We start from the raw sequence: 12,085 nt of genomic DNA, 5'->3' as shown, positions 1-12,085 counted from the left end.
CCCCCCCCCCCCCCCCCCCCCCCCCCCCCCCCCCCCCCCCGACAGCAAGCATGCCCTTGGTAGGTTATCGAGGAAGGACTTTTCCAGTGCCCTCTCCATGCCGGGAACTGTGCTAGATACTAACAGGGGACACTGGAGCATTAGACACAGCTTGGCACGGATGAATGAATGGACATAAAAGGCATACTCATCCTGTAGAATGTCACAGGTGGAATGGAAGTGGAATGAATGAATGAATGAATCAATCAATCAATCAATCAGTATTCGAATAGATTCATCAATTATCCGATGGCCTCATTTTACAGAGAAGGAGAACCCAGGTCCTATGACTGTCTTGTGCCTTCTGTCCTGTCATGCTCTCTTTTTTAGGAAAGGGAAGAGGAAGTCAGAGAGAGGGGTGGGAATGGACTTGCCCTTTGCTGACTGCCTGTTTACTGCTGGGCCCTCTTCTTGGCCTTTGCAGACTTGATCTCGTTCAACCCTCTTCACCGCTCTGTGAGGCTGGAAACACACCTCTGCCTAACATTAGGACCTAAGGCTCAGGGAGGTCAAATAATTTGCTCAGGTCACGCAGCTGGTAAGTGGACCCTCCGGTGTTCAGAGGGGTCTATCTGACCCCAGAGCTTAGGACCCCAGGGCTAAGATAGTGACACCCAGTGAGTGTCTGGAGACTGAGCAGGGAGTGATCACTGAAGCTGGAGAAGTTTGGAGAGGCTTCCTGGATGAACAGGATCCGGAGTCCCAGAGGGATGAGGGAGGTTAATCTGAAGGGAGAGGACTGGAGGGATGCCCGGAGGTTGGTGCCGGAGGTGCCCAGGGAGGCCTGCTGGTTGGGCAGGTGGCCAGCTTGCCTGGGTCTTGAGTGGGGCACGCAGGTGGAGGAGACGCGTCTTTGAACCTTGACCACGAGGTGGCGCTGCAGGCCGACTGCTGGGAGCCGCTCCGGTCTAGACTTGGACACGGGGCCCAGATGTTTCTTCCCTGCCCGCTGGGGCTCGGCGCCCAGCCCCGCCTCCTCAGGTGTCACCTGGGGCTTCCACTCTGCCCTTTTCTGGCGGGGCATCCAGCACAGGGGAGACCAGTCTGTTCCCGACTCAAGGTGAAAACCCAGGTGGCTGAGGCTGGTCAGACCAGCTCCTCAGGTTGTCCTGAGCCCCCTCCAGCTGCTTAAAAAACTGGCCTCGTGCCCACCTGCCCTCCTGAGTCCCTGGGAGACACGGTTCAAAGAACAGGCCAAGGAAACCGACATTTGACTCCAGCTGGCCTCACTCTGAAGGGGAAAAATAATAATAATATGTACCTAATAAGGAGGTTTTCTTTCTTTCTTTTTAAGTTGATATACTTATTTTTGAGAGAGAGAGCATGAGGGAGGGACAGAGAGAGAGGGAGAGAGAGAGAATCCCAAGCAGGCTCCGCACTGTCAGCACAGAACCCGACGCGGGGCTCGAACCCACGACCGTGAGATCGTGACCTGAGCTGAAATCAAGAGTCAGACGCCTAAACGATTGAGCCACCAAGGAGTTAATTATTATTAATTTTAATCCAGCTAATATATACCAGACACTGGCTGTGTCAGGCACTGTTCTGGGCACTGGAGATACAGCGCTGAGTAAGACAGACGGAGGCCTCACCCTCGCGGAGCGGATACGCTGCGGGGGAGGGAGACAGACAGTAGACACGTCCAGCGGGAGATGGGGTAGAAAGGCGTGAGGCGGCTCCTTCGGAAGAGGTGGTCACGTCGTGAGAACTTAGCGGCACGTCATCAACACTGACGTTGTGTAGCCATCGCTATCGTCTTGCTCCCCGTGCTCCAGCCGTTCTGCCCCCTGCTCCCTTCCTGTGGCCCACGTTCTCCGTGCCCTCTCCTGGCAGCCCCCATGGGGGAAACAGGTGCCGGCCGGGAGCCGGGAGTCCCAGAGTGTTCGGACTGGGTCCTGCCACACGGCCCAACCTGCCCCTCCCGGCCAGCTCCCTGCTTCCGGTAAACCCACCGGGTGGTTCAGGCTGGAAATCTGGAGCCGGCTGTGATTCCCACCTTCCCTGGACTTCCTCCCATCCAGCCCATCAACCAGACCTCCCTGGACACCTCTGGACATTTCCCAAGCCCACTGACTTCCTCTCCCTGCTGCCACCCTCCTGACGAAGCTGGCGCCCCCCCCCCCCACCAACCCCTCACCCCCGCCTGCAGCCACCTCCCACTGCTCTCCCTCCTCCACTCCTGCCTCCTTGGTGCCCCCCAACCGCTCGCCACATGGTGGCCGGGGAGATCGTTTTAAAAACGAATCCGATCCTGAAACTCCTTCTTTAAACCCTGAAGTAGCTCCCCACGGCCATTAGATCCAAGAGCAAACTCCTCCGTGTGTTTAGAACGCCGTTCACGATCCGGCCCTGCCCTCTGTCCATTCTCCGCTCCAGCCACAGACTGGCCTTGCTTCAGGGGCGTTCTGGTCACCCAGCCTGTGCTGAGCCATCTGTGATCCCCTCGCCCTTCGCAGCCCTAATGCTGGCTCATCTCGCAGGACTGGAATGCAGTGTCACTTTCCCTGGGGAATCTCCCTCGGGGCCCTTTGGGGCTCCCTCACCTGTCACACACTATTATAATGGCTCCCCAGCCCACTGGGCGCTCACTGAGGACAGGGACTGCCTCTAGCCCACTCCTGTTTCCCAGCTCCGCGCCCCGTGCCTGGCACACAGTAGGTTCTCAATGCCTGCTGTTTGGAAGCTGGGCATGCTCATTCACACGCCCCTCCACCCCCACCAAAGATTCGACCTGTCTCCGTCTTTTCCATCTTACCTGTCACCCTCCATACCCGGCTCTACCCCCGCCCCCCCACCGCCACACACACTGGGGCCCTCACAGCCCTCCCTCATCTGATCTCCAAGGGGGTGCCGTCTACACGGGCTTTGGGACGTGCCTTCACCGGTCTCCCCTCTGGCACCTAGCCCGGAGCTCACACACGGCAGGAGCTCAGTCATGGCACTGACCCACCAGTGTGGCTTCAGACGCTGGCTCAGAACGGACCTCTGATCACGTAACCTCCTCGGTCACCGCTGGTAAAAGGAGTCTTGCACACAGTAGGCTGTGAGAGTGCCAGGTATACGTGGGTCGTATCCTCCTGCCAGGCTCCTGTCCTCCCCCGAGGCCTCTGTGGCTGCTGCTCCCTCGGCCTGGGGCCCCCTCTCCCCCACTCCCTGCGGCGATCTCCCACTCATCCTTCAGAGCTGAGCCGAGGCGTTGTGCCCCGGTCAGCCTTCCCGACCACGCTGACTGCTTCGCCTCCAGAGTCAGCTGTGCGCCCAGGACTTAATCCTTCCTTAGCGCTTAGTTAACGTAGCGTAGAGCATGTTCTGGAGGCCGCCCGGACCGAAAGCGCCACCCCTCCCCCCCCCAGGATGGGACGCGTCTCTCCGAAGCCTAGTGTGGGGCGGGGGGTGGGGGAGCGCCCAGTAAAGATTTGTTGAGTGAATGACTGAGCGAAGAAAAGGAAGAACGTTACTTTATGCTACTGAACAGGCCAGTCTCCATCTTTGGGCCTCAGTTCCGTTTTCTGTAAAGTGGGGGCGAGAGAGCGTAGAACGAGGGAACAAGGACGTGCCTGCACATGTTTAACAACCAAGGGGAGAAAGAGCCTGTGTTTGTGGCAACTGCCAATTCCCATGGTGTAAATTGTGTCGCCGTGGCCGACTGCGGTGTGAACAACGGGCTGTCACTAGCAGGTGCAAGCCGCGTCTGGCTCACCACTGCAGGCCGACCTGGAAGGGCCCGAGCCTCCATGGCACTCACTGGTCGCGTCCTTGCACGAGGGCCCCTGTTGGGAGCCTGGGGGGAGGGGAGCAGGCTGCTCCCCGCCCTCGTCGCCACCCCCAGCACCCCCAATTATCTCTTAGATCCAGTCCCGGGAACCGGACGCTTGCACCCGGGCCGCCTGGTGCCCTGGTTGCCAGTATCCTAGGGCGCTTCCGTGCCCTCCGGGCGGACAGCTCTCTGTGACTCTCCCCAGCAGCCTTTGCAGACGATTTAAGGCCGGTTGCTTGGCCCAGGCCCTGACATCAGACTGTGCCGGGTCCCCGTGTTTGTGTGCCCCGCTTTCCCGACTGCGCTGACCTGGCCCGGGCTGCCTGGAAGCAGGGGCTGTGTCCAGGCTCAGTTTTGCTCTTGCTTGACCTCTAACCCCTGACCCTGCTGGTCCCACCCTCCTCCTCCAAACTCTTTATTCCCGCCCCCCGCCACTGGGTGCCCCTCTCCCGTCTCCTCTGCCCACCTCTCCTCCTGTGTCACCGGCCAGTGGATCCCCTGCCTGCAGTCGCTTCCTCTGTCACACGCTTCCGGCTCCCTTTCTGCCCAGCTGTCCCAGTGGAAGCCCCGGGTGTGGCTGTTCCCCGAGCCGGGCTCTAGGTGCCTACTGCCTGCGGGCCCTCTGCAAATTCCTTCTCTCTCTCAACCTGTTTCCCCATCTATAAAATGAAGATAATAGCAGCAGTTACCTCCCGGGGTTGTTGCCTGGTGGGTGGGAGGAGGCATGTAAACTCCCACCGCGTCTAGTGCACAGAAGGTGCTTCCTAAATGCTCAGGGCTCACCTTAGTCATCCCTTCCTCCCGAATGCAGCCTGGGGGAAGGGGGGGCCTGGCTCGGGGTGCTCACTGCACGTGCGTGGTCCCCGAGGGCACGAGCCCGCCGGGGCACAGGTGGTAACGCCGGTGAAGGAGCGAGGGAGGGAGTGGACACCGGCTGCCCGGAGGACGCGGCGCACCAGTCGGGAGGCCAGCAGGTGGCGCCAGCGCCCGCGGGGCTGTGCCCGGGGCCACCTCCCTGCCCTTGCTGAGGAGCCCCGGCTGGCGGGCTCAGGGACAGACATTTCCTTCGGGGCGTCCGGCCTCACTTGGCCGGCGGGGGGGGGGGGGGGGGAGATGCGGGGGAAAGGGGCCTGGCTGAGGGGTTCAGGGCACGGACCGTGCGGTGGGGACGTGAAATGAGAGGGCATTCAGTCGGTGAGTCAAAAACTGAGATCCAGGAACCAGACACAGCGTGGGGGACGATGTGGTGAAATCAATCAGTGAGAGGAAGGGGGAGGCCCGGTTTCTATGGCAACGGTAGTGTTTGTGGCAAGCCGGGGACGCCCGGGTCCCCAGGCTTGTGAGCAGTGATTCAGTACAGGAAAGGGAAGGTTTCGGAGGGACTGGGTGCTGCAGCCCGGATGCCCTGTGGCTTCTTCTCGGTGCTCAGCGCACGCACCCCGAGCACGGCCCCAGGGCCTGGGCTCTGGAAGATGCCAGGTGGGGCACCGAGCCCCTGCTCCTCACTGCACTTGCACAGCTCACTGATGGTCACAGCGGCCCTCTAGAATTATTGTTACCCCATTAAAACAATTTTTTTTTAAATCTTTATTTATTTTTGAGAGAGAGACAGCATGTGAGCAGGGGAGGAGCAGAGAGAGAGGGAGAGACAGGGAGAGACAGAATCCGAAGCAGGTTCCAGGCTCGGAGCTGTCAGCACAGAGCCTGACACGGGGCTCGAACTCACGAACTGTGAGATCACGACCTGAGCTGAAGTCGGAGGCTTAACTGACTGAGCCACCCAGGGGCCCCTACTGTTACCCCATTTTAGAGAAAAGGAAGCAGTCACCTGCGCCAGGATGACATGGGTGGGACATGAGGATTAGAACCCAGGCTAGTCTCACCCTGACCGTGCTTGTGAAGACCCAGAAAGCAGAAAGAGAGGAACAGAGGCATGGGAGATAGAGTGTGGCTAAGACCCAGGACGAGACGGGAGAGGGCCCTTCAGCTCCCTTGGCCTTCCTGCCTGCCCCGCCCTGTGTGAGCCCAACACTGATAGGGAGGGAGGCTGGCACAGTGCTTGGCTGGAGGTGGGCCAGAGACTGGGCATCCTGCCTCCCTCCCTCTCCTCCAAGCCCCAGAAAGCAGTGCCCAGGTCTGGTCGAGCCAGCGTCCCCCATCACTTTCCCTGTTCCCTGGTTCTGGGGACGAGAGGGACAGTTGGGAGGGCGTCATATCTGTCCCCTGTTCTACCCTCCGGGCCCCTGCTAGAGCCTGGGAGTTCCTGGCCTCTCTGTTGCTGGCAGGGCAGTTTCATTCTTGTTAAGCCACGGGGGCCCCCCACAATTTCAGTATGAAAGGGGTATCCTCTCCTGCCCCCAGGCCCTGATGGCACGCAAGAGGGAAGCCCAGCCAGTCCCCATCTCTCCACCTGCAGTGGCAGGGACAGAGGTTGTTAGGGCCTTGGGGCTCTTCCATTCCAGGCCTCCTCTTGTCTTGCAGATGAGAAAACGGAGGCCCAAAGAAGGAAAGCAGTTCTTCCAAGGTCACGGAGTGAATCCCTGGAAGAGAAAACTAGACCCCCTAACTCCTGACACTACATTCTGTGATCCCAGGAAGAATATTCTGGAACATGGCACTGGGGTCTCAGAACGGAGTCAGGCGGATGGATGAACAGAGGGAGAGAGGGCAGATTAGTTGGCATAACCTAGCCCCAGCTCTCTACCTTGTTACCTCAGACGACGGAGGGGAGATCATCGCCTGCACGTCAGGGGTGTCAGTGTCGGGGAGCTAAGTGGACTGTGTGACCTTGGGCCCCAGGGCTAACCCACCTCCAGGGTTGCAGGGAGGGTGCATGAGGTGGCAGGGGAGCACTGAGGAATTACGGGGTGCCCTGAATGTTCTTGGTCGTCAGGGAAGGCAAGTCATGTCCTGTGGGACCGGGAGACAGAGCCGCCCTGCAGGGCCGAGGCTGGGGACGAGCAAGGTGCCTGCCCCCTGCCCCTCAGGAGAGCAAGGAGGGGCGTATGAATTTTTGCTGTGTTCTATAGGAGCAGCAGTCTCCTCCCCTGGGGGTGGGGGGTGGGTAGCAGGTTCCCCAGACCCGGGGAGGTACCCAGAGGCTGTGGGAAGCTGAGCACTAATTAGCTCTCCCTCCCTAATTGGACTTAATTGCCTCCTTGTGCTCAGCGTTTAAGACACTGCATCACTTAGCAGGGGAAGGGTGACAACTCAGCCGGGGGTGGTCAGGGCTCCCCTTGGGGAAGGGAGGGAGGCAGGCGGCCCGTGGGTGGGCCCGTGCCCAGCCTTTCTGCTCCTGTGGGGGAGGGGGCCGGGAGCCTCTCGGCCTCCCATCTGGTGCCTCTGGCCTCAGTTTCCCCACTCTTGGGGGCTTTCTCATTTTTCTGCCCAGAGGAGATGTGGGATCTGGGCCTGGACCCACCCCTGGCTCCTCTGCGGTGGGGTCACGGTTCAGGGTGTGGGCTTCGACTGGGTCTCTGGGGTCCGAATTCCAGCTGCACCGCTTACTGGTTATGTGACCTTGAACCCGTGGGGCTTTGTTTTCTCATCTTTAAAACGGAGCTGATAATAACAACCCCTCACTGAGCCCGCTCTGCGGAGGGCCAGGTAAATAAGGCACCTGTGCTACTTAGAACAGGGCCCAGCCGCGAAAGCACTCTGTCAGCCTCTGGCACAGTCCCCGTCCCCAACCTCAGCTTCCTCATCTGTAAAATGACAGACCGAAGTGGTGTTTACTGAGACGTGCCCCCAGGTCCCACCCCAGACCATTCCCAGAGTGTGGAATCCAAACATCTGAGACGTCGGGTGCTGGCAGTCTTGTGATTCTGATGCCCAGTGAGGGTTGAGAGCACTGGATGGAAGGTTCCCCCGCAGCCCTGACCCCTGAACACTCACTCTCAAGTAATGCGCCCCCCCACCACCCACCTGCCGCCCTGCACCACAGCAACGCAGGCCCCAGGACGTGCACCTGCCCACACCGGAAGCAGGTCCCTCCCCGCTCACTTGGACAGAGTCCTCCTCTATAAAATGAGAATAGTAACCTGCTGTGTTCACCTCCCTGGAGATAACGTCACTAGTGATAGAGCCTGGTCCAAAGGTGGGCAATTATACTGTTCCTCCTGCTCTAGGCATTTATTGAGCACCTAGCATGTACCCCATCTCCTTTACACACAGTGACTACTGAGTTCTAAGCTCCCAGAGCGACTGGTCCTGACCCATCGGACAAGTCAGGGTCTCAGGCTAATGTCTTTCGTTAGCTCTTGCTTGGAATCAAATTAGCCAATGAACAGAAAGAACCTAGAACAGGCCCGGACGCAGTGAGTGCTCTATAAACAGCGACACCCGCCAGGCTGGGGGTGGGGAGGCGCCTCGCTGCAGGGCATGCGGTAAAGAGGGGGGTGTGCAGGTTCAGGAAGGAGTATGGTGACATGCTGGGCTCAAGTGTGGGTGGAGCATGCGTCAGCCACTGTGCCAGGGCCTGAGGGTACGGGGGGGAGGGGGGGGGCGGGCAGGACCCCTCCAGCCCTCCCCTCAAGGAATTCCCCTCATTGGGGGATAAACAGAGGCATCCACAGTGTCACTACGTGTGACAAGAGATGCTGGGGGCTTAGCGGGGACAACTAACCCGGCCTCAGTGGCACTTTCAGCTGAGCCTAGAGGGTGAGGAGGAGTTGGTCAGAGGGCAAAGCCTGTGCCAAGTTCAGGCAGGTTAGCCTAGAAGCAGCAGAGAGGTCAGGATTGTTAGAATCTAGAGGGCAAGTGAGGAGGCTCTGGGGACCCAGGGCGTTAATGAGCCAGTTCAAGGAATTTGGACTTTATCCCCGATACGTTGGGTGCACTGTAACTTGAAGTTTTGTGGAAACATGCCAAGCTTTACATTTTGGAAAGATGGCTGTGGTGTGGGGAGGAGAAAGGGTCGTGTAGAGGCAGGGGTGGAGGCAGGGAGACTGGCCCGGGGGCTCCGGCAGTTACCTGGAACGGGGAGCGATTCTAGAGGCAGGGTCCACAGGACGTGGGGGCTCAGTGGCCAAGGGAGATGCACAGAACTCCATCTGGTACATGCAGGGGGTGGGGGGACGGCCAGTACGGAGGCTCGGGTCACTCCCGGGTGGGGGTGCTTGCAGGGAAGGCCTTTTCCCTGGCCTTCCCGGGACAGGCTGGGAATCCCTGGCCCAGAGACACCCCGTGGGGGGCAGGCCTATCTGGATCCTCCCCAGCCCGCAGGGCAGGATGTGCGGGGTGCCTGCTCTGGGAATGCGTGTTTCTGACCCAAAAGAGGTGCGGGCAGGGGAGCTCCCGGGAGCTCCGCTCCCACCTTCCGGCCTCTGGCCCTGGGGAACTGAGCTGTGGCCCTGGGGAACAGGCTGCAAAGGGGAGGCCAGAAGGCAAGCTCTCTGGACCGAAGGGCAGTTCGATGGTGGAAACGTGAATGTTCCCACTTGCACTTGAGTTCTGCCCCAGTCCGGGGGTCTGCAGCGGCCGGTCACTGTGTCCTTGTCTGCCCCAGCCCTGGCCGCTCCCTTTCCAGGCTCCTCCTGCACGCCTCTCTGCTCCCTCAGCCCGCTCTGTGCCCTCCCTCGTGAAACTTGGTTTCTGGGAGAATGTGATTTGAATTAACTCCTGGGAGAAAAATCACAGAAACCAGGAAAGGGGGGCCTGGGCAGGGGGCAGTGAGTCATGTTTCCATGTGTATTTTTCAAACTTTCCGATGGGAGTTTGGGAAAACAACGGCCTTTTGCTTGCCAACTTAGACCTGGCTCTCCAGGGATTCCTGGTTCTGTGTCTGTAGGTTTCACCTTGACCGCCACTGCACCCAGGCCAGTCCTTCGGGTCTGCTTCATCTCCGGGGATCCCTTCCCTCTCTCCCTCCGGGCCCATGCTGTCCCTGTTGGAGGGGCCCAGAGAAGTCTCTCCTGGGGCGACTTCAGTCTGTCCTCTGCTGCCATCGCCCAGTAACAGCCTTCCATCTACCCCATTTCAGGGCGGACCCATGGGGCCTGCAGTCACTCTGGCCAGCCCTGCGACCCTTGGGAGCGACCATCAGCACCAGGGAGCGTGGGCTCCAGGAACCTCCTCTCTGCCCCAGCGGCTTCCTGTCGGTGCCCTCCCCTCCCACTTCTGTACCCCAGTTTCCACGGGGCCTGTGGCTGGGGGTAAGAACCCACCGACTCCCAGGGAGAAGCCTGCAGAACAGAGACCTCACCCCAAGGAGGTGGGTAAGAAAGAACGTGCTGCATGTCTGTCCTGTGCGCAGCACAGGTCTTGTGCCCTGGGAAGGGGTGTCAATTCCTGTCCTGCACACAGACTCCTAAACTCAGCCATGACAGTGGGTGGGAGCCCTGAGGGTGGTGGACAGAGGGATGAGGAGGGCGGCCCTGCCCTGCCAGTGCCTCCTCGCAGGTTCTGAGCCCTCCTGCTCTTCCTGAAAGTGCCCGTCTGCTTCACGGGGGTCTGGGACTAGCTGTCCCCCTCCCTTCTCCCTCCCGGCGTCTGACTAATCTTTCCTGGCAGGGCAGCACATCCTGCCCCCCTGTGCCCATGCCAGCAACAGCCCACATCACATGGGCCACATCTGGCTCCCTTCGAGCACATCCTCCCCGCCTTTGTCCCTCCTCCTTCTCTGCCTGGGGGCCTGAGCAGGGAGTGCCCCTGAGGACCCCCCTTTGCTGTCCTGCCCCCTCACAGTGGCAGACTGGCTCCTTCCCCTCCTTTCCACCTCCTAAGTCCTGGACATCTGGACTCCATCCTTCAGTGACCCCTTCCTCAACATATCCTGACTCCTTGGATCACCCCCCTTTCCAGCTCCTACTGAATAGCCCATTGGGAAGGGGGGCTTTTGCAAGGTTTGAGCCCCCAGGACTGTCCTAGGGTGGGGGAAAGCCTGGCAGCCGAGGGATTAAATCCCCTGAGCCCAGCCCCCTGGCCTGTGGCCAGCCTGGGGTGGGGGTGGGGGGTGGATAGAGGTGACCCCAAGAGCTGCGTGCATGGAGGGGTAGGAGTGAGCCTGGGCGGGAGGAGGGAGGGCTGAGGGGAGCGGTTTGGCTCACCCTCTCCCTGCAGTCTTTTGTGAGGGATAGGGAGGAGCCTGGAAGGCCCTCCAGCTACTGGCCTCCCTCCTCCTTCCTCCGTGCTTAGCAACCGTTGTTGCTGGGTAAATATTTGCCCCACCAGGATCTGGGGCTGGAGCGTGGGTGTCAGCCTAGGCAGCGGCCCCTCTCCTCAATTCCTGGGCCTCTCCTCTGTCCAGCTCTCCTTTCCAAAGCCCTCTGGCCTGGATTCAAGATGTGACCCCCACTGCCTTGTCCCAAAGCTCCGTTCCTCCTCCCCCCTCACAGTAGACCTCTTCCCAGGCTCCTCCCTTCACCCTCTCTGATCTCTCCCTTCATTCCCACTTGCCGTCTGTGCTCACCTCTCTGAATCCACCTTCTGCCCCTGAACCACAAAGGTACCTGGGGGAGACCTCACCCCTGAGCCGAATAGGTCCCTGCCACATCCCACTGGGAGCCCAGCCTGGCTTTCCCTTCTGCTAGATCTTGGTGCTGAGTCCCAGGACCTCACCTCTCTGCTTCAACAGGAATATGCCCCCATGCCTTAAGCCTTAGCTTAAGCTCCCCGAGGCTCCAAGGGGAGAGAGAAGGGATGCGGGATGTTTTGATGGATACCTGTCCATCCTCCACCCACCATCCCCAGGAAGCTCTGCTTCAGGAAGCCAGCACCATTTTCACCTCCTCTGGGGACAGAGTTGAGGGAAAACCATGGCCAAGAGGAAACAGATGCCCCCTCAGCCCCTCCCTGGGCAGCGTGACAGTGCTCCAGCCTGAGCCCTTGCATCCTGTCCCAGCCGGCCCCCTGCTGCCCTACCCCCTCCTCCAGTGGTTTCCCCATTACCTGTCCCTGTGATGAAGAGCCCCTGGGGGGAGGGTCCAGGGCCAAAATGAGGTGGGCTCTCAGGGTGCCCTGAAATCTGTGGACTTACTGGGTATAGAGGCCCGTACTGCGCTGCGCGGCAGGCCCGTGGGCTAGCTTAGGGAGAGCGCCATGGGGGAATTTGGGCACTTGGACCAAGGCAGGGCTAGAAAAGAGGGGTTGGCCTGGATGATGCCCTAAGACTCCTCCCAGCTCTGAAGTTCTGGCTTCTAGGCCGTGAGTGGGGGAGCACGGGCCCAAGACAGTCCATTCCCAATCCCTAGGGGCCTCCCTCCTGGCGCTCCTGGTCTCCGCCCGGTTCACCTGCCCCCCCTGCAGCCCCACCGCTTCTGCAGCGAGTGCCCCTTGCTCTGCCCCACCCAT

At 60.1% G+C, this 12,085-nt stretch overlaps 1 protein-coding gene and 1 long non-coding RNA gene across 2 annotated transcripts in view; one reads left to right on the top strand and one right to left on the bottom strand.

Moving 5' to 3' along the window:
- MEX3A (mex-3 RNA binding family member A) overlaps nucleotides 1-1,063 on the bottom strand; it is a 10,826-nt gene extending 9,763 nt beyond the window's left edge. The window contains exon 1 of the mRNA XM_040452350.1: nucleotides 691-1,063. Within this exon, the coding sequence (XP_040308284.1) occupies nucleotides 691-1,063 (373 nt within the window). The remainder of the gene's footprint in view (nucleotides 1-690) is intronic.
- Nucleotides 1,064-3,400: 2,337 nt separating this feature from the next.
- LOC121015613 (uncharacterized) lies at nucleotides 3,401-11,317 on the top strand. The gene is made up of 2 exons (XR_005783904.1): nucleotides 3,401-4,990; nucleotides 9,777-11,317. It is a non-coding gene; the product is annotated as an uncharacterized LOC121015613 (long non-coding RNA).
- The last annotated feature ends 768 nt before the right edge of the window (nucleotides 11,318-12,085 follow it).

This window comes from Herpailurus yagouaroundi, unplaced genomic scaffold (assembly GCF_014898765.1).
Source record: "Herpailurus yagouaroundi ecotype Mexico unplaced genomic scaffold, PumYag 207, whole genome shotgun sequence".
Classification (NCBI taxonomy): domain Eukaryota; kingdom Metazoa; phylum Chordata; class Mammalia; order Carnivora; family Felidae; genus Herpailurus; species Herpailurus yagouaroundi.
The sequence above is the reverse complement of the archived record's forward strand: the minus strand, read 5'-3'. Positions and strand labels throughout refer to the sequence as shown.